The sequence below is a fragment of the Catharus ustulatus genome, chromosome 7 (genome assembly GCF_009819885.2).
Source record: "Catharus ustulatus isolate bCatUst1 chromosome 7, bCatUst1.pri.v2, whole genome shotgun sequence".
In the NCBI taxonomy this organism is placed as follows: Eukaryota; Metazoa; Chordata; class Aves; order Passeriformes; family Turdidae; genus Catharus; species Catharus ustulatus.
The window spans coordinates 8,284,939-8,306,600 of NC_046227.1; the positions used below are offsets into that span (position 1 = coordinate 8,284,939).

General features: G+C 46.5%; 1 protein-coding gene and 1 long non-coding RNA gene across 3 annotated transcripts; both read left to right on the plus strand.

Moving 5' to 3' along the window:
* The first annotated feature begins 962 nt into the window (after positions 1-962).
* Positions 963-4,556, plus strand: LOC116998829. 2 transcript variants are annotated; one of them, XR_004418467.1, is made up of 3 exons: positions 963-1,503; positions 1,890-2,007; positions 4,277-4,556. It is a non-coding gene; the product is annotated as an uncharacterized LOC116998829 (long non-coding RNA). The 2 variants fall into 2 exon arrangements; XR_004418468.1 differs by having other exon boundaries at positions 963-1,458.
* Positions 4,557-7,487: 2,931 nt separating this feature from the next.
* Positions 7,488-15,996, plus strand: NABP1 (nucleic acid binding protein 1). The gene is made up of 6 exons (XM_033064918.2): positions 7,488-7,799; positions 7,906-8,044; positions 11,057-11,128; positions 12,455-12,527; positions 12,788-12,854; positions 13,637-15,996. The coding sequence occupies exons 1-6, from the start codon at positions 7,709-7,711 to the stop codon at positions 13,822-13,824; spliced, it is 630 nt and encodes a 209-aa protein (XP_032920809.1). The 5' UTR covers positions 7,488-7,708; the 3' UTR covers positions 13,825-15,996.
* Positions 15,997-21,662: the final 5,666 nt, after the last annotated feature.

Here is a 21,662-nt window from a genome sequence, read left to right on the forward strand (position 1 = left end):
GGAGTTCTGCCCCTCCTGGGCACTGCCTTTCAGTTGTGTTTGAATTCCATGTGCAATGCCTCTTTCCCAGTAACTCACTGGCTGCACAGTCCTATTCTGCCCTGCTCTGTCTGGATCATTCAGGAATATCTGGGAACCTGTGCTCCTGAACTGTCTGTTATCAGCAAGCCCAAGAGCTGGGAAGCCCTAGGAAGCTTTCACTGTACTCTATTTATTTTTCCATTCCCTCCCACATCTCACACAACATGGGGCAACAACACAGGATGCAGTCAAATGGTTCCTTCAAACATCACTGTGAGTAAGGCTTTTTAATTCCTCTTCTAAAATATCCCAAACAACAACTTGATTTCAAACAGTACCTTCCCAGGGGTGCTCATTCCAAAGGACCACTTGGAGTACCCATTTTACTCAGCATATATTCATGGCTTTCAGAATGAACAATTTCCTTTGTTATCCCTCCTGGACAGGAATGTTGTTATTATATATGGTGAGAAAATGGAAGTGAAAATACAAAAGCTGTGGTACAAAACCTCTTCTTGTTGCCAGTGGCACTTGAAATGTGCTGCATCATCAGGTTTGATGTTCTGAAAGAACATTTTTTTTACTTTTTGGCCCAGGTGGATGATTCTTAGGGTTTTTCCTAATGTCTTTAATAGCAGCGATGATATGCAGCTTACAGAATTCTGCAACAATTGTTACTCATTAGTCACTGGCACAAAGCTTTGCACAGCAGAATCTATCTACAGGTGCCACAGGGAGAAGACAAGAAAGAAAAATGTGTCATACTCTCAGGTAAACAGCTTTATTCCCTATTAGTCTGCCAGAGGCTGAATTAGTAATTGATGAAGCACTTTGCCACGATGAGATTTGTTTAGTCCACTTAGGATTTGTTTTTTGCTGTTAACACAAAGCTGAACAAGCCAGGCTGTGTCTACATGCTCTTGTGCAGATAGGAGCTTGCTCCGTGCCTGGTGCCTGTCAGCTGGGAGCCACATCCCCGGCAGCACGGCTGCTTTGTTTGCACAGCACCGAGGGGAGGGCTGGCGTTCCCAGGTACTCATCCCAGCACAGCACCGAGGGGAGGGCTGGCATCCCCAGGTACTCATCCCAGCACAGCACGGAGGGGAGGGCTGGCATCCCCAGGTACTCAGCACAGCACAGCACCGAGGGGAGGGCTGGCATTCCCAGGTACTCATCCCAGCACAGCACCGAGGGGAGGGCTGGCGTTCCCAGGTACTCATCCCAGCACAGCACCGAGGGGAGGGCTGGTGTTCCCAGGTACTCATCCCAGCACAGCACCGAGGGGAGGGCTGCTGTTCCCAGGTACTCATCCCAGCACAGCACCGAGGGGAGGGCTGGCGTTCCCAGGTACTCATCCCAGCACAGCACCGAGGGGAGGGCTGGCATTCCCGGGTACTCATCCCAGCACAGCACCGAGGGGAGGGCTGGCATCCCCAGGTACTCATCCCAGCACAGCACCGAGGGGAGGGCTGGTGTTCCCAGGTACTCATCCCGCCACCGCACCCCCTTCCTCCACCAGGTTTTGGAGCTGCCTCTGCCTCGCTAGAGCAGGACAGGAATGCAGCTGTCACACACGGAGCACTGCTGGCAGGCCAGGGACAACACACCTGTGGGGAAGGTTGGGGTTTTTTCCATCTTTAACAAACCCTACTGCTTATTAAGATTTGAGAAAGGCAGAAGTCCATATTGTTAAGACCACCACCAAATTTCTTGAAAAAAGCCGATACTGCTACAGGGGAAAAAACAACAAAAAACCCCCAAGAATATAGAAAAGAAATACAAATCCCTATCTCGAAAAGTAAATCCAAACCAAATTAAATTTTCAAAGCCTCCTTCCTGGACATAAATCCCCTATTTTTCTTTTGAAGGTCAGCGTGAGATGATGCAAGAACAAGGCTGAACTTCCAGCCCATTAGGCTCTGGAGCCAGGCGGCAGACAGGGTGATGTGGTGTGTCTGCATACCTCCCCCAGGCACTGGAGAAGAGGTGAGATGAAAAACCCTTCCTGCAGTGGAAGGAGTTACAAGCTCCTTCTGATCTCCAAGGGAACGCACTGCTGTCGCAGGGGTGCCATGGGACAAGCTCACGGACTGCGGGAATCACTCCTAGAAGAGACAGGGCTGGCAAAAGGAGAAGGCATTTGCAAAGCCTTCTGAAATGTTGCCTCCCCTGGCTAAAACTGATAGGCAAGGGCTCAACCTGCTGGTATCCGAAAGGCTTTTGAGCTGCTTCACACAACCCCCAGTGCTGACTGTCCTGTGAGTGTGTGAAACAAGAACTCGGCTCACTCGGGAAGGCAGAGGTTTGGCAGAGCCCAGCATCCCACTGGAACTGCCCTCATCCTCCAACTTGAAGTGTTTGTCTCTTCTATCAGCCTTGGCAGTGGGGCAGTTTAAGGGATCACTCCACATTTTTGTTGGCATAAAGCTGGTATCTATTTTCCTATGTAAGCAGGAGTTACTGAACTGGTTTAGGTGACTGTGACTGCAGTCCCTGTGAACAGTGTGGGTTATTCTGGCACAGCTACAGTAGGAAAGTGCTAATCCCTCCATCTGCACTCGTTAAACCTTTTAATTAAATATCACTTTGATGGAGGTTCTAGGCTGAGAGGTCACAGTTTTGCTTACAGCACTCACCAGAGACCCAAGAAACTGCAGTTGTGAATGGTGGTGGGCTTTGAGACTTGCCCTTTGGAGCTCTAGTGGAAAAGGAGGCAACAGCTCCTATGCTCCCCATCTGTATGGGGCAAAGTTAGACCCAAATTCCTCTGCTTCAAGCTGATTCACAGCTGAGCAGGAAAGCTGACCTAGAACTGCCCCACATCAGTGATTTCGTGTAAGTCATCTGACTGATGTGTGAGGGATTCATCAAAAGAGGGAAATGAGTAACTTCCAAAGACACCTTGCAGGACTGGGTTCTCAGATGAAAACATCTGCTAAAGTGTGTGGAAGAAAAGACTACATTAGTGCAGCCGCACCAGCACGTGGCTCCTCTGGAAAGAATAAGAATGCTGCAAATTCTGATTGTTTGCTTTGTTTGTTTGCCTTTTTTTTTTCTTCCTGTGGTATTTACAGTGCTCTGGTACTCATTTAGCTTTCCTAGCTAACAGCTAGGGAGGTAGATGGAGCTGCCTGGAATCCTGGCATCAGACACTGGACAGGCACCTTCCTGCTTCAGGCATCCTGCAGGTACATTGCCCTGAGGCAGGAGGGCAGCAGGCAGCTTGGAAGTGTTCCTGTGTCAGGAACAGGACCGCAACAGAGTGGGGATTCCCCAGTGCACCTGCCCCACTTCTGGATGAGGTTCCTCTCAAACCTGTGTGCCATTCCCAGGCGTCACTCCTGTTTCCCTGGGGAAATACTGACCTTGCTGGCAGAATATGGTGTGTTTTTGATGCTGAAGACACCAAACTACTGTTTGCTGGGGTCTCCAGACTGGCAGACTGGCTGCCAGCTTGTTAAACACACACTGATGTGCCATTAGAGAGCTGAAGTGTCATCAGTGTTATAAACCTGAACCTGTAGCTTAATTTAGGGGCTTGTCAGACATATGGTAATGGGCTGGGAAGGCTCGGTGAAAGGTGGCGTTTGCAGGCATCCGTACATTTTTAATCTCTATACAATAAAATATTACACATTAGCTTTTGCTCTTGCTGGCAGATTTCTTGTGGGAAGATCTACTTTGGGACTCCAGTAGCACTGAATACTGAGCAACTGACAGAAATAGGGAGTTTGGAGCAATGTCTCTGCTGGCGTAACTCCATTGCAGCCAGAGGGTGAAATCCCAGCCCTGTTGAGATGCACGGGACTTGTGCCAGGCTTCAACTGCTGAGAACTCTTTTAACAACTCAACCCTGATCTTGCTTTGGACTGAAACCTCCCTGTGGATCTCAGCCTAGAAACACTCACAGCTTTCACCCAGAAGAAAAATGTTCTGCAGCAAGCAAATGAGCTTGGAAATGATTTAAACTTCATCAGTGGAACCCTTGCTGTAGACATTCACTGCGGGCTAAATTTGGTTTGTGTGGTAGGACACTGAGTGGCTCAGAGACACTCATCTCCCTCAGCCATGGAAGGGCTCATGCTTTGGCTGCAGTCACAGTTTATTGGATGTGCTCCCTGTTACTCCTGTGAACAGCAGGAGCAAAGTTTTGGTGCTCTCAGTGTGACTCATTCATGCAGTCGGTGCTCATCAACATTTTTTTAAGACCAGGAACTGTAGATCTTGACAATGTATTTCTCTCTTCTTTTTACAGTGTATATTGCTGTCCTGGCATCCTGGCTCCTTTTCCAGCCTATCAATTGTTCCAGGGTATTTGCTGGAAGCACTTGAGGATAAAGACACACCTGCACCCAAGTCCCTGCACTCCTGTTTGTGCAAGACTGACTACAGCCCCAGCAAGGTCAGAGTGCTGGTGCTTCCATTACCCACAGCTGTCACTTTATGGTTCTGAGGTCAAAAATGAAGCAGGAAAAAAGGTGCTAGAAAACCCAACTAAATTAATAATAATTCTGGTCTCTTTATAAAGAAATAGAATGGGGAAAACTGTTTTGCTTTGCAGGTCACCTTCACAGCAAACAGGAATCATTCAGTTACTGCTGGGTAATACCAAGGGCACTCTCAGAAGGAAGCTGGCAATTGGAATGATTAAAAAAATATGAGCAAGATTTTAAGTGTCTCTTTGAGAAACAAACAGAGCAAAATTGTTCATCAGTGGCAGAATAAACACTGTAAACAATGTATTTAATGAATCTGGAAGGATCTTGTAGGGGAGCAGATGACCAGCTCTGTCTTTCCAGCACAGCCCCAGTCCCTTACAGGAGTTTGTGACCTTGCCTTTCTATCCCACACATCAAGCTTTCTGCAGCTGTGTCTCTTTTTGCATTTGAGAAAACAGGAAATATTTCACAGAATCAATGCAATTGGCTGGTATGCTAGCGCAGGTTACCAAGGACTGTGTCCAAGTTGGGTTTTGAGTATCTCCATGGAGTGAGATTCCACCACCTTTCTGCACAACTGAGTTGTTTTTGAGCACTCCCACAGTAAAGAAAAAAAAGTCTTTTGTGTTCAGGTGGAATCTGGATTTTCAGTTTGTGTTTTTTCTCTTACCCTGTCAGTGAGCTCTACAGAGAACAGTGTGCCGCTCTCTTGTTCTCTGTGCTTGGGACAGACCTCAGCACTTGCAGGTGATCTCTGAAAGTCAGGCAACCATCTCACAGGAGGCCAAAGTCTGCTCTCTCAAAATCAGAGTTGTGCTCTTGCCTTTTGTGCCACTGTCCCCTCTCAGGATCCTGAACTCGACTGTCTGACAGGCACTGCACTGAATACTGACCCACCCTCACATTTCCAAGCAGTTCTTCCTTTATTCTGAGGTCCAGCAGAGCACCCTTGCTTATTAATTCTTCAATCAGACACACCAGGGAATTGTCAGTGTGCTCTTGAACTTGCCTAGCTTGCTTAGGCCTTCCCACTGTGTTGTCATTTCTAGTTCAAACCTCTTCCCACCAGCTTCAGAAGAAACCTTGGTATAAAATTAACCCACCTGCCTCCATGGTGGCTGCAGGTCCCTGTGCTCCCTGGTGCAGCATTTCCAGGTGCACTGGCTGTGAGGTGGCTTGGTGTCCCCTGCACCAGCTGCTCTGGAGCACCAGCACCTGCTTTCCTGGACAGATGTTCACCTGAAACCGTCTCACCAGCGACACACCACACCACGTGTTCTTGGTAAAGGGTTTCAGTGTTCTCTGCTTTTCAGCTAACCACACTTGTGACTTCCTTTCTGCTCAAGGCTTGCCGTAACGTGAATAAACTTTCTTAACTGGTTGTTTTGGTGGTTTTTAACTTGAAAAATTGAAGGGTTCTTCTCAAATCTGTAGTGCTCGGGGCTGAAAATGCAGGATACAAAATTATTCTTTTCAAGGGCACTAAATGGATGCAGCAAACAAAAGGAAGAAATGAAGGCAGAAAAAACACCTATGTATGAAAAAATGTTACCAGTTCTACACAAAGGTAAAAGTATTTTTGTCCAACCTTTGCCAGAGGCACTGTCATTCCTGGAGTTTGGTTTGAAATCCTCCCCAAGTGACTGAATTAAAGCATCTATGTACTGAAAAAGGGTTGATGACTGAAAGCTGTAGTGCAACCGTATTATAGATCCCATGAGGAGACAGGCCCCTGAGGGAGTCTGTAATTTCCCTCATCTGCACTCACTGAGGGATTCAAGACAGAAGTGGATTGAGATCTTGGGGGGGCTTTAAGCAAAGGCTCCTTTCAGATTCCTGCAGGCACTGTATTTCATTCCAAGCCCTGAGTGGCACCCAGCAAGGCTGCTCCGCTGCCCACACACAAATACTGCACTAAATTCCCTGGGCCAGAGCTGCCATGTGGCACAACGTGTGGCCAGGCATTTCACAACTGCTGTCATCTATGGATTTCTGCTCCCACAAATAGAAAGGGAAAGCCCAGCCAGCTGGGTTTGGCTCTGACAAGGAGCAGCAGTGCCCATACACTGCTCTGCTCCCCTTCCTAAGGGGGGGACATGAATTACCTGCACATCTTTGGGCTGTTCTGTGGAACAGAGCTATTTCCGTGGGACCCACCAGCCAAGGATGTCCCAAGGCTTGTGGGGGCTTGTCCACCCCCTAGTCGGAGAAGCTGCCTTTCCCTCACATTTTACACCCTGCCTCTATCCAAATTCAACAGAACACCTCGTCTCCTCAAGAAGCTGCTGGCATTAGCTTTGGTAACCTTTTTAGTGCTCATCAGGATTTAGGCTCACATTTCAAGCACGGGAAGGCTCAAAGCAGGCACAGCCCCTGGCTTTTCCTACATGTCACGGACATTCGGTCCCAGAGCAGGATGATGTGGTGTAGCTCTGCCAGCATCCTTTTCTGCTTGGTGGAGACTAACACCAAATCTCTCCCGGAAAAAGAAAACAAACAACTGCCTCACACCTTTTTATTTCTTTTTTTCCCAGTGAAGGAGGGCTGAACTGCCGGGAAACCGGCCTCCGGGACAGCTGTGACAACGCTCCTCACTTACAGCCGGGGTTTAAAATGGCGCGGAGGGCAGCGAACCGCTCCCGCACTCCCCTGTGCCGCACCAGCCGCTCTCGGGGCGCCACGGGGCTGCCACCCGGAGGGAAGTCAGCCGCTGGGAGAGGGGATGTAGAGGGGCTGAGGGGAGGCAAAGGGGGCGAGGGGAAACAGGGCGAGCTGACGGAGGACACCCGACCCCGCAGCCCCCAGCGAGCAGCGGCAGCGCCCCGAGAAGGAGAAGATGGCGGCGGCAGCGCTGACCAATCAGCGCGTGGTGCCGGCTCGCGCCCGCCCGTTGCCCAGTCCCGGCGCTCCGCGTGCCCCGGACGGTTCCATTCGCCGCAATCCCCCCCTCCCGGCACCCGGGTTGGTGGCGCCCGGCCGGTATAAAGCGGAGCGCGGCGCACGTGTGCTCCTCAGTGCCGGCGGGAGAGGGAGAGGGTGTGGGTGCTGTGCTGGTGGTGTCGGTGTGGAGAGGGAGCGGTGGGGGTCGGGCGTGCCGCACAGTCACCGCACAGCCCCTCGGTGCTCGTGTCCCCGTGCCCTGTGAGGGTCGCCGGTGCCCCCCTGCCCGGCCCCGCGCTGCTTCTGCTCCCCTGCGGGATGCGGGCTCGGCCCGCCCCGCTAGCCCTCACCCCCGCGCCGGCCGCAGCATGAGCGCGGCGAGCGACACGTATTTCCTTATAAAAGACATAAAACCCGGACTGAAAAACTTAAATGTCATCTTTATTGTGCTGGAGATCGGTAAGTGGCGCCCGGCACGCCCCACCCCCGGGCCGCCCACGCGTGTCACGGCGGGCGGGGGGGCCGGCGGCGCCGTGCCCCCCCTGAGCCGCGCTTCTCCCCGCAGGGCGAGTCACCAAGACGAAGGACGGGCACGAGGTGAGGTCCTGCAAGGTGGCGGACAAGACGGGCAGCATCACCATCTGCGTGTGGGACGAGATCGGCGGCCTCATCCAGCCGGGGGACATCATCCGCCTGACCAAAGGGTGCGTACGGGGCCGCCCCGCGCCCGCCGGGCCGCGCCGCCCTTTGTCACCCGCGGGGCCCCGCCAGCCCCACGGGGACACGGCCGCCGCCTCCCACCCGCTCCCTGGTACCGGGCCAGCGCCCTAAGGTCACTCGCCAAATTGAACCCACCTTTCCCAGGCCAGAACATGCCTAGTGTGAGTGTGCAGGCTAGGAGGGGCTTGGGTTTGTAATGAGGGGGGTGCTGAAGAGGTTTGGGTTGGCTTCGAAAAGCTGCTTAGGAAACCTAGGAAGATACTTCTGGGGTAGGGGGGAATGCAACAGTCAGTCCTGGTCCTTAAATCAAGCAGGGGAAAGTCCAAAGCATGTTCTTATTTTCACAGCTAGTTCTTTAGTCTGGCAGTCAGCTCCTTAATGAAAGGAGGGGTGGTTACATATCACGCAGAAAAGTTGCTTTTCATTGGAAGGCTGCAACAAAAATGACAGGCAGAGAGCCTTTTCAGTTTCACTGAAAAAAATTCATTCTAGGGCTACACTGTAGAATATATTAATTTGGTAAGGTGCAAATAATTCCTCAGCAGTAACTTAATTAAAAAAAAAAGAAACAAACCCAACCCCGAAACGTATTGTGAGAAAGAATGTTAGAGTCAATCTGAAAATCCTTTTCCCTGTCACTTAAGTTGTCATAGCAAAGTCATAGTGAGTTTCATTTCAGTTCTTGATGCCAGTTAGGTTACACTTTTAGAAATCCATTACACTGATCCTTTGGCCTATGGCACTCCAGGATCTGTAGTGTGTGTAAGGTCCTCTTAATTTGTTTTTATGAAAAAGTAGGTGAAAGGTGACTCAGGCTGCTAACTGAGCTGCTCTTAAGTTGTTCGTTTGAGTATAATTCTCAGTTCTGGACTGATTGCATGACCCTTGCCACCAAAACTACAGCTGCTTCCTCCTATGCAAATGTCCTTTTATACGAAATGGGCTGACTCCTCAGCAGAGGTGGTTCTAGGGAAGGCTGCTTGCGTGGAGAGCACGTGGAGCACAGGGATGGGTGGAACTAAAGCAGAGCTCTGGGCCAGCACAAAGCCCCGTGTGTAAATGACATTGAAACAAATTCAGACCAGTACTGTTCAGCAGCATTACTGTACTCCCTTCTGTGCATGGCTTACTGTAACTGCTCTGGTGTTTCTGTGCCATGAATGGGAGAGTCACAGCATCCTTTAATGTGAAAAACTGAGCTTGGCTTGCATGTATTAAATTTATGAGCTGACCTCACTGTTTCTGGTGGGTGGCAAAGTCATGCCTTCATTTACATGAATTGCAAGCTCCCTTAGGACTGCGGAGGGAGTGAAATGGCAAAAGCTAAATCCATTCTGGTTTGGCTCTCATCTTCAGAAAACTGGCCTCGTGCTGGCATACAGGGCTCTCCAAACACAATTTTATATTTAAATAGAATTGAGTGTGTGATGTTGCCATTGCAAGGCAGGTAAATTTCAGCTCTGTAGGCTAATCTGACTTCATAGTGCAGGATGCACTCTGATGCAAGCAGAAGAGCTTACCCAGGCACCACGAGTAAACATGCCTTTTTTCCCCCCCTTGCTGAATTTCAAGCTGCAGATGCAAAAGCAACACTTGCTTACTTTAGTCACTGAGTGGTGAACCCATTTACAGGAAGCTGTTGCACTTAATTTTTCTAAATTTGAAATTAGTGCTGGAGTTCAGTGTTTTACGACCACCTCTTTTTGAGATAAAAACCAATGCTTGCATACGTGGAATAACTTTGTGCTGGAGGTTGTTAGTCACATGATTTGCTGGGTCTTTTCCCAGTAAATGTATGTTTGACTTAAATTTATTGTTTGGTAGTTCTTTTCCTTTATTTTCTGCCACAAGACTGCCTGACTAGCTAGTTATTAAAGGTTAAGCAGTGAGGGAATCTTCAAAGTGAATCTGTGAAGAACACTAATCCTTGTTCTGGATGTAAAGCTCCCGAGATGGTATCTGCAGTTACAGTGCCTGTGCTTTCCTGCTGGTGCTGAAGTACAGAGAAGGTTATCACTGCACTGGCAGTGCTGACCTCTCCTGCCAGCCAGACTCCTCCCTGGTGCCTCTTCAGGGCCCTGCGTGTGGCCGGATGTCTCCCAGTCTCAGCAGATAAAGCAAAGGGCAAGAGGAAGGTTTGTTATCTCTGGAACAGAGATACACCCAGAGTGTAAGGAAGTGGTGACTTGTCCAGAGTGGTGACTCCTGTGAGTGCATTTGCTGAGGCTCCCTGTTCCTGTGTTAGAAAACACACATACTGTTTTTAACTCCCTTGCACTGTGCCTGTTTCTGGTCTGCATTTTCCTCATTCTCTACACGTACATGATGCCCCTCACTGAAGGGAACAATTACACAGAAAGTTTTGTATGGCTCAGATTTCAGTGCTTGAAGTCAAGTGTCACCATAAAGAATAGAGTGCATTCACACTGCCTTCCTGAGGGAATGTTCCTGCAATCAAAAATGATTTCAGTGTGTTTCTATACATCTCTTGGAGTTTGATGGCCAAACTTGTGCCTTTAAAAAGCCTTGTCTGGTAAGGACCTATATTAAGAATGTAACATTTTTGATCATAACACATTCAGTAGCAGTAGCTACTCCAGCAGGCAAAGGTGATTTTTCCTGGCTCCCGCTGAAAGCAGAACTGAGAGTTGTCACCAAATATAACACAGATACTGCTTTTGGCAAAATGCCTTTTCTCTGCAGGACAAGTCATAAAGGGTGCTCCAGTCAACAAAAGAGCAACCAATCTCAAAATAATTGGCTGCTTTCCTGGAATTGTCAAAGGAGTCTGCTGGGCTTCCGGTACCTTTTGCTAGAAGTAGTACATGGGGATCTATAAACCATTGGTGTTGGTGACACTGGAGTCCCTGAGAGTTTTTTTTAGTCCATGCTGGGGTTGTGAAATACTTGTTAACTTCCTGGAAGATAGCATGCTTCCACTTCCTCTGTGAGCTCATTCACTAAGAAACTGCTTCACTTCTCCTTTCTTTGGCCAGGTACGCATCTCTGTGGAAAGGATGCCTGACACTTTACACGGGACGAGGAGGGGAGCTGCATAAAATTGGGGAGTAAGTATTGTGTGTTCATACTTCTCAGCAGAGCACCATGGTAAGTATGGCACCTGGTAGCTCTTAGGAAATGGAATTTAGGGTAGCAAAAGTGTATTTTCAGCTGGTCATGGATGTAATGAGCTCTGACCCTCTCTGGACTGTAGGTGCTTTGAGGAAAATCAGCCTCTGTCATTGGCACAGGCCTAGGAGGAGGAAATGTATAAATGACAAAGGACTGAACCTGCATTGCTTACCTAGGTCTTATCTTGATTAACCACTTCATTTTGGTGGAAGCCTTTTGTATGTGTGTCATCCTTGAGGGACAGGCAATGCAGAGAAGGTAGAGCAAGGTCACTCCAGTGAATCATATCCAAGCAAGCCTCATTAAACCTGCTTTAAATTGCCCATAGACTGGGACAACAGCTCCTGCCTAAGAACAAACATGAGTAACATACTTGAGCAATAACATTTTCTAACCAGAAGAGTACTTCCACTGTTGCACAAAGAGCTGTGGGAAACCTTGCAGTCATCAGGGAAGTGGTGCTCTGGGATTGCCACATATCCTCCTCTGTGGTTCAGAAATACCCAATGTTCAGATGGATTTACATGAAAAAAATCTACAGATTGTCTTGTACAAAATCCATTCCCTCAGAAGCCACCTAGCTGACTTACTCTCCAGCAGGCTGGAGTGATGAGAGTCCTTACCTGGATTGTGCCTCCCAGCAGCAGGTGGGAGCTCCACTTATGTTTAACCATTCCAAGCAGTGTAATGATCCAGATCTTTCTTCCTCTCTGCCATAATTTCCATGCAGTGAGTTGATGGGCCTATTTTGCCATAGTCTCCTTGATTGGAAAAGGATGCTTTGAATTTCATTGCCTGTTTTGGGTTCCTCTGTGCTATTACTGTTAATGGGGCACTGCATGGTATGGGAGTGTGTGGGAGTAAGTTTTCTCTAGAGGTGTAATGCAATCCCTGTCTGGGAGCAGGCTGGGTGACTCAGTGCCTCAGGTGGCCTTGTGAGTGGGTGCTGGACAAGACTGTGCAGCTGGAAGAGAGACAAAGGGAGCCCTTTCATCATTTTTTGTTTTATTTAGGCCAGTTTACCTCCTTGAGTAAATTAATACTTGCCTCTGCTTGATTGAAATGCCCTCACCAGGAAGATGTGGCAGCCTCACCACAAGCCTGTAAAGGGATCAAAGAGCCTTTTAATACCTACTGATATTCTCTGAACAGTGGGGTCTGAATTAATTACTTCTAGGTGATGGGATGTGTCAAGAACATGTGCTCTGTGAATTGTGGAGTTGAGAACTCTGAATTTTCTAGTAATCCCAATTATTTCCCAGGTTCTGCATGGTGTACTCAGAAGTGCCAAACTACAGTGAGCCCAACTCGGAGCACATCGGGCAGAACAAACTGGTATGTTAAACTTGTCTGAGGCTTCTGGCCTCAAGTGCTCTTTGTTCAGAATATTTCACGCTGGGCTGTGATCAGATGTGACTCTTCTGGAAAAATGGGCTCAGTGATATATAGCTGAGCATGAGCCAATAATTGAAGTATCAGATAAATGCCGTGTGGAGCCACTGTAAGAACACAGAGGGGGAAAAATGAGCCCCTTTCTGTAAAGGTGTGAATTTTCTTTCTCTGATCCATGTCTTTTTTTTTACCTTTTTCTAAAGGCACAAGGTGAACAGAATAATATTTCTGCATCAAGTGGTATGGGTACTTGTACTTTTGGGCCACTGGGTAAGTTTTTTTCAGTTTGTAGAAATGAAAAAATGAGAAACACTTAATGGGAATAGAAATTTATTTCAAAGGTTCTCTATTCTTGGGATAATAATGTGTACTAGGCTGTAAAAAAATCATTCAGACTAGGGCCTGAACCTCAAGCATGTAAGCATGAACATTTCCTGAAACTGTTTCCAGGACTCCTTCTGTAGGAGAGGAGGAGATGAGGATGTTCAGGGTGCCTATATCACAAAAGGGGTCTTGATTAATCTTAGATGCTTTTGAAAAGTTTTTGCAGCACTTGAAATTCTGCTTTTTTAAACTTTCTGAGACATCGACATTAAAATTACTTCAGTAGATACTGTGGCTTTCCTTCCTGGTTGGCTCCTGAAAACAGAAGTGGTGGTCATCTGAATTGCAATATTTGACTTACCCAGATAATTTTGTGCTGTATTTAACCATAGAATCTTAAATATGAAATTACTTCAAGGCTTTGAGCAGGTGTAAGCTGGGAGGGAACCTTAGTCTGGCCTGCCTACACAATGCCTGTATTCAGTAGCTGGTGTTATAAAGCTGTTGCTTTAGCTGAGAAAGGGGAGTAGGGATGGAGGGAACGTGGTTTGGGAGGGGAAAGGTAAGGTGTGATTTGGGGTCTTACAGTGCCAGAGAGGCTTTTCCTTCTGGTCTTCAGGGGTTGCTGGTTACTGCAAACTTCATGTATTCTCTATTGGTAAACTTGTGTAAGGAATCGGTGATTTCAACCCATGGAACTTCTGGTAATGTTTTTTCTGTCTTTTTAGGAAATGGTTTACAAACTGGACCTGAAGCAAGTGGATTTCCATTCTCATATAACCATGGCCACATTTATGCAGGTAGTGGGAGAGGCAATGGACGAGGACCTGTAAATCCATCACCAGCTAATAGTGTTCAGCCTCTTCCCCCTGCCGTCAGTAACGGGAGGGACCCACGCAGGGCCTTTAAAAGATGACTATGCCAAATGTGGTTGTACAGCTTGCTTAAACTCTACACTCTACTTGAACACTTACTGCACTTTTATTTATAGTTAACTGTGAACCAGTTTGTCCTTTGGTTGTTTTTTTGGGGTTTTTTTTACCTTTTGGTGTATGGAGCAAACTTGATGTGATTTCTTGTTTTGCATCAGGGAAGCACAGTGAATCTTCCCCGTGTGTAAAGGGGGTAGGAGGAGAAGGTGGATACAAGGAAGTAAGGGTCACAGATGAAAGTGTCTCAATTAAAACTCGGTGCCCTTTGCTAAACAGAAGAAAATTTCAGTTACATACATGTATTTCTGTTCCTGTTGGTCAGCCATGTGGCCTTAATGGTCTACTCTGTCCTGTGCACGCATGCGTTGGCTTCCGTTAGCGATAACGGGAGCTCTTCGTACTGAGAGAGAAATGAAGGGGAAGAGCAAAAACTCTGGTGTGAGCTAAGTGTCCTGGAAATGAATATGGCTTGTGGAAGAAGTAAGTGTAAGGAAATGGTGGTGCCAGACCTAGTGGTGCCTCTGGAATCAGAGAATGGGTAGCTCAGATCAAAGCTGAAGATGATGTGAGTGTCTTGAAGCTTGATTCTGATTCCAGAAAGGTGTACACTACTTGAAAAAAATCTCTCTGAACACCATTATCACTGTCAAGGAAAGTGACACCAATTTTTGCTTTGGATAGAAGCTTGGATATTCGTTCTTGCTTTGCATGAGATAGCAGAATAGGAGGATCTAAATTCAGACAGTGTTGGGGAATGTGCTTTGTGTAGCCTTTCCTTGCGTAAAAGCCCGAGGTCACTTTGCAGGAGCCTGAATTTCCAGGAGTGGACTGTTCTCAAATGCTGCATTACCCATCTCTTCAATGAGTCTGCCTACTCCTCCTTTCTTCATTCCCTTTTCTGAATAAATTATGTATCAGATGGAGCTGTATATGTGGATTGCAGAGGTACTGGCCAAGCACACAGCTGCACTTCTGATGCTGTTAAGCTTTCCTTCCTCTGTTTTATATGAAATATGAATTATCCCTTGAAGAGCCCCCTCCATATCCTGGGGGGCCAATAGCTGGTTTCATTTCCAAGATCACAAATGCCTTGACTCTAAATGAGAGTCCAGTGCCATATTTCAGATCAGGTTCAAAAACAGCTTGGAAACTGAGGTTTCATACTGGATTCATCTGTTTAACTCTTCTTAACTTACCTCTCAAATAAAAAAAAAATTGCACTAACCACATCAAAAACAAATCTAACTTTCTTTCTGTCAAGCCATAAAGACTTCATGACAAAAGGCTGTTTCTGAATTGTGAGTTGTCTCTGTGGTCGTTCATGTTATTTGAATCTACCGATGTGTTACTAATGTTTACAGGTTGTTTACATTTGATACTTTTTGCTTTTGGTACTCTATCACGATCTGTTGAAAATTTCTTCTGATTGGTGCAAGTTCCCTGTTTGGTGTGAAATACTGAATTTTGTTTGGAATGCAAGCGTGAGCAACAAGAAACTGCTGAAGGGAGGCTGAGAGAGACGTGTGTGCCCAGACACCTGAGGGCTGTTTCTCTGCTCTGGTAAAGTGCTTTCCTGGTACTTCCAGGTGCAACTAGTGAAACTTGTTTTGGACACGAGGGTGGCATGCCTCAGGAGCTCCCCTCTGGGTGCTGTTATGGAAGAGTACTGCTCATTGGTGAAGCAGAAAGCAGTCATTTCTGGGGAAATGGTGTAAGGAGGCGACGTGTAACTCAGGGACTTAAAATTGCTTACTTGTTTAAATAAATGTGATGTATAGTCTAGACGCATGGACAACCTCTTCTGCAATGTTGCTCTAAGACGTTTGGTAGGCTTGTGAGAAGGAAGCCAAGAGGATTTCTAAACCCAGGAAGTATCTGTGATGTGTTCCAGAGGTACACAAGATGTAAGTATGGTGTGAGAGCCATGCTGCCAAGTCAGTAGCAGCTGTAAAGTTAGCAAAGTGAAAGTGATGGCATGGTGGGGACAACTCATTGGAGTATCTGCAGTGTGTATCTCAAGTCCTGGTGGTCTTCTCTGTGGCATGAAGTTAAAATCAAGGGCAACCCTGTGTTAGTGTGTGCTGAGGTGCCTGATGTTTGTAGCTCTATGCATCTGAGCTTTTATTAAGCTAATAAACAGAATACTTGTTCACAAATTCCAAGTAAAAAGTGATATGATTAATGCTGATAAGTGGCATAAGATTAAAACCCTGCAGTCAAGTGGATGGTCGATGTGCAGTCGGGAGGAAAAAAGCAGGAGAGATCTTCACATTCCCAAGGTTAGTAGCATTCCTGCTTTCCTGTTTCTTACATGAAAGTATTGCAGTTTATTAATAAATTTTTACTTCTTTGCAGGGGAAATCTGTGCCCTGAAATGGACATGGACTTAAAAATATAATTTTTCAAGGTCCTCTGATCTTCCACTGAACCTGTGACAAAGTTGTTTCCCTCAGAGGTGTCAGTGCCAAGATAGTGAGCTCTCAGCTTGCAGAGGAGTCTGGGAGCCTGCCTTGCAGCGGCTGGGATCATACCCCCTCGGTTCACAGAGACACAAACACACCACTGTGCAAACAAGCACTTGTGAATTACTGTGCCATGCTAGGGCACTTCATCAGTGCTCAGTGGTTAGGTCAGGGAGTCTCTTTACAGATGTCTTCCTATTAAGGGTTAGGCTGCACTTTTAGGGTACTCTCATTCTGGATAATACAGATTTCCAAAAGGAAAAAAGACACGGCAAGGTGTTGATGTCCCCAGACACAAACTGTGCAGTGCTGAGTAGTCCTCCCCATACACTCCAATCACAAGATTCACTGCTCATCATCTGACAACAGCTCCCCATCTCCTACCTGCCCCAGCACAATGACTGATAGCAGAGTGGCAGTGGGAAGAGTTCTGCTGTATTTCTGCTGCCATCTGTGTTTCTTCTGTCCATCCTGTGCATGAGTCACCTTGATTTAAAAGTGGCAAAGCAGAGTCCTGTACTGTGAAATGCTGTCATGACTTTGGATACAGGGGAAAGTCATATGCTCCATGTCCATAGTGAAAATGGGAAAGTGCTGTAAATACTGGACCAAAATGCAGGACCTGAAATGTAATCTGCCTTCACAACTTGTCTAGTTAGCTGTGGCCATAACTTAAAACTGGCAGGTTGCAGTCCTGTGCTCTCCAAATAATGCTCTTCAGCATCACAAATCCCAGGAAGGGTGTCTGCAGTGAGTGCTGCTTCTGCAAAGCAGTGATGTGTGGTACAAAACACCTTTTCTGGCTCAGTGCAGTATCTGCACAGACAACCCCCTCAGCAGCACAGCAGGGCTGGTCACCATGTTCTCTGGACAGAGGACTGTTCAGGAAACAGCTGCTGTTTCCTGATACCCCTTATGTTTTTCATAGACATTGAACTTTGTGTTTTGTACAGACCCAGTTGCTATGGCCATCTTCTGCAGCTCATATGCATACTCCTAAAACAAGGGCTCTTTTCTCCACTATAAAGCAGTTTTCTTCAGAAGCTCCTGGAGTGCTTTTATAGGACTAGGAATTAATAAAACCAATGGGGTTTGAGGTGTTTCTGGGGAAGTCTCCTGGGCTCCTTCATGGCCCATATGTGTTCACTAGGTTGTTCCTTTGCTTCTCAAATGCTTGTAGATTTGCCCAGTCAAACATGCTCTTTGTTATTAACCCCAGAGCCAAGCCTCTGCACTGTGTGTGTGGAGTCCAGCGGTGCTTTCCTGTGGGATCCCAGGAGGTGCCTTGCTGGTGGCTGGCTCAGGAGCTGCAGTCAGTTAATTTGGGGAATTGCCCCTCAGTCCAGCACCTGTGCATGCTCCTGAGGAGGCTGCAGGGCTGTGAGTGCCCATCCCTGATGAGCTCTGTTAATGACTGTGCCCCAGCCAAGTGCTCCCCTGAGTGCAGTGCTGCAGGGTGAGCCTGGCCCTCCCTGCTGAGGAGCACAGGGGCCCCAGACATCCCAAGAATTCATTAAGAGATGCTCTTTCTGTCTTCAGCCTTCTGCTGTCTTCAGCATCCTGCTGACTCCTTTATTGCTTCCAGAGAATGTGGAATTGTTATGGCTCTTTATGGAGATTCTGCTTTTTAATTTATTGTGTGATGGACATTTGTGTGTGTCTACCTGGGATGAGAAGATTAATCCTAAACAAGCTGTTGATTAAACTACTGGAGTTCAAAGGGATTAGGAAAAAAGTTTGGCAGTGACTAAGGGGAACTCTTAAGGACTTCATTTAGGTTTTTAATTTCTTTAAGTTGCTGATGGTTTTTTTTCTCATAAAACAATGCAGTTTTAAGAACTTCATCTAAAACTGCCCTCCCACACCCCCAGCTGATAAACACTGTCTGGATTTGTACATGTCCTAGGAAGTAAGATCAGGGAAGGAAGAAAACATCAGGATGTAGCTCAGAGAAGAAAATTCTTCAGAGCTGTTTCTTTATTAAACAAGTTTAAATGGGATGGTTTCAGCTGTGTGGAATGGATTGAAGGGCTGACTGGCTGCTCCATGATTAATACATTTGCATATAAAAGACAAAATTGGTTTAATGCTCCATCAACTGTGACTCCATGGGAGTGTACTTGTATGTTGGTTGTAGTGTGTCAGTAGAGCCCTCTACTAAACTTTCTTTGGCTTCATGTCCAGAGGATAAAATGGCTTTGCAAAGTACTGGACAGCTATTTGGGAAATTTGGAACCATGCTTATCCACCCTGTGTCCCATGGGGCTCACTGGGAGATCCCACTGACTTCAAGGATAATTTGGATCAGGTCTTGTGTAGGCAGTAGTTTCTCATCTGTAAAACTGGGATAAAGTGGTAGTGCAGACCTGTCAGGTGCTAAATTCATAATTTATGGTGTGGATGGCATGGACAAGCTGAAGGCCACAGCCAATACGTAGAGTTCTTTCTAAATGAGGAAACTTTTACAAATACATTTTTCTAAGCCTGGATCCTTTCTAGTTAGGTAATTGGCCTTGCCCTTTTGGGTGGGGAGAGCCAGATCAGGATAGCTGGGGGATGCCAAGGCAAGGCCTGTAAGCAGAAGGGCTTAAGCCCTCCCACCCCCTGTAAGCACGATGGAATCCTGCTGACTGGTGGCTTCTGGCACCTGTGTTGTGGGTAAATTTTTGAAAGGGTTGGGCAATGACTGCCAGGAGTGGCTTGGGGAGGGGGAAGTTGGTTCTGGTGTGGGACAAGATGAAGATGCATTAAATGATCTCTAGCTGGCTCCACCATTTTTTTTTATGATTTATGCATTAGCTTAAGTTGTGTAATTTCCTTCTTCCTAGCTTGATTAATACTAAATTTAATTTTCTATAATCAACTTGAGCATGTAACTTGAAGAGATGAGGTTTAGTCTGATTGCAGAAAAACTCTACCTATCCAGCCTAGCTTGAATAAAGCAAAACTATTTTTATCCCTAAATTATGCAATATTTTCATGGAGCTCTGCAGCCTACTTATATTTAACCTTTGAAAGGAGTGCTCTATTTTTTCAGATCGCCTAATGCAAACTTTGCAAATGGGTTTTTTAATTATGAGAAACCCACCTGCATGCCATCAACCAAATTATTAGTGAGGCAGAGAAGGATAACCAATAGTGCTGCCAGACTTAAGGTGAATATGAAAAATGTTTAAATGCTGAGAACAGAAGTTGCCAAGAAATAACTTTAAACACCAGGTGCTGGAGGGACAAATTAATATTACTTTATTTTTAGAAACAGTGATTTGAGGCCTGATGCAGATACACATTTCTATGTGCAGATGCAATAGGACCAACAAAATCAAAACAACCTTATTTTAGAAGAAAATATCTATATTAGTTTAAAAAAGCCTTGGGTAGGGAGAGAAGGAGAACTTCATAAACTCTCTACTATTTTTAAGTCTCTGGTGAGCTGTTGTGCTGTTGCTTATCAGAGCTGTCTCTGATGTGGGCTGGGATGACCTTGAAGCCAGAAACTTCTGTGCAAAAGCCATTCTTGCAAGTGTTTCCCTGGAATGCCCAGTCTGGTTTCATTTTGGCTGTGCCTTACTGATGGCAGGGCTCATTGCTAGGGACAGTGAGTCTAAATGTTCTTGCTGAGCTTATTTTCCTCAGTAGTATGGGGAGTCACAGGTAATTTCTAGGGAAAGTGGGACCCAAAACTTCAGTAAGTCAGTATCATGAAGCCAATTAGAAGGATGTGTCAGCTCAGGAAAATTGCTGCAATAAGCTTCCTGTAGTTTTTTTAGCCAGGTGGATTTTGCAGAAGCTCACTGTGCAACTTCATCAGTGTTGGACCTGAAGGCATGAGTCACAGAAATCTGGGTCTTTCTAGTAGATGTACATGTCTGCAAGCCACGCTGGACAAAAGAGGTGCATTGATCATGGTTGTTCTATTGGATGTCTGGTGACTGGGAAACAAGAACTGATAGCAGATCTGTAATTACCTTGTGGTCCTGGGGATGTGCTTCAGCAGCCTGTTGTCACAGGGCTAATTGTGATTTAGTTTGGCTGTTTTGAGCAAGTGGCTCCTTCCATGTCCAAAGCTGGTGAGGCTTCTTCAGTCCAGGCACGCAGGTGGCCCCAGAGGAATTAGTGAAGGGATTAGCTTCAGGTGCTGTGTGCAGCCTGTGACCAGAAGTAACAGCCTGTCACAGGGCCCCAGCTGTCAGCAGGGTGATGCACAGGAGGAGGTCTCCACAGGACAGTATTTTTAGGTACCACAGGTGTTACCTCATCTTCCAAAAATATTTGGTTCACTTAGGATGTGAGGGCTTTGGGTTTGGGGTTTTTTGTTTGTTTCCTGTAAACTTGAGAGCTGCCTGCTGTGCTGCTCTGTGGTTTCTTTAACTGCCTTCTCTTTTACCTGCCCCCAGAAAATCTTCTCAGTGGAGGTGCTCACCAAGTGTCCTGCTGAGCCTTCCCCTGCCTGTTGCTTACCTTGCCTTGTGAGCACTCGCACTGCTGTTACTACTCCTTGGGTGTTTGACGGGTCTGTCTCATGATTTCTGCTTGTTCCAGCTCCTTTCTGTATTACCAAAGTAATTTACAGCCCTGCCCAGTTAGAGCCCTGTTTCCCTCCCCAGCTGGGTGTAACACTGCCTGCTCTCAAGAATAACCATGGTCTTCCCGCAGTCCCATTGATGGGATCCGCTGGGGCTGGAGGAGGTGTTCCATGCATTACTGTAACAAGTTGTTCACAGCTCCCCTTGTGCTGGGCTTCAAATTCAGCCTTTCAAAAGACTTTGATAAAGAAGAAAGGACCATTTTTTTTCCCTGACTGCTGCAAATGAAAAAGCTTCTCACTTGGGAGTTGTGGGTCATATTTATGGAAATGGGGAGAGCAGTTGCAATATTTATGGCAGTTACAGAAGCGCTTGAATCTATATTTTATTGATATGTATTTACGTGCCCACAAAAATCTTATTGCACACTAGTTGAGAGAACTTTATTTAGATTTAGTATTTTGAAGTCATTTTTTAGTGCTTCTTTATTATCCATGGAGTGCGAGGTCCAATATTTCAAGTAGGACTGTCACCAAACAGCCGGAGGTTTTTAAAAGATTTTTTATTTTACATAAAGATAAATGTTGAAGCCACATTTTTCAGAGGCACCATCTGTTCTGTGTTGACCTTAATTTTCTGGATGAGTGCTTTTCTTCAAACATTTTAAGTCTTGTCTACATTTCATTTGGTGGGGAGTGTTTAGGTTATTTGTTGAACAGGAAATCAGATATTCAGAAGGCAAACACACCATTACGTTGCAAATTATTCCCTTTGTATAATTTAGCAAACTGCTTCGTAAATACTCTGCAGACTTGCTGGGGTAGCTCTGTGTCT

What these genes read in the sequence shown, in the direction of transcription:
- NABP1 (XM_033064918.2), top strand. Translation starts at nt 7,709, where the DNA reads ATGAGCGCGGCGAGCGACACGTATTTCCTTATAAAAGACATAAAACCC. An exon ending in ACATCGGGCAGAACAAACTG is followed by an intron (nt 12,528 to 12,787) that starts GTATGTTAAACT and finishes CTTTTTCTAAAG; the next exon opens with GCACAAGGTGAACAGAATAA. An exon ending in TTGTACTTTTGGGCCACTGG is followed by an intron (nt 12,855 to 13,636) that starts GTAAGTTTTTTT and finishes CTGTCTTTTTAG; the next exon opens with GAAATGGTTTACAAACTGGA.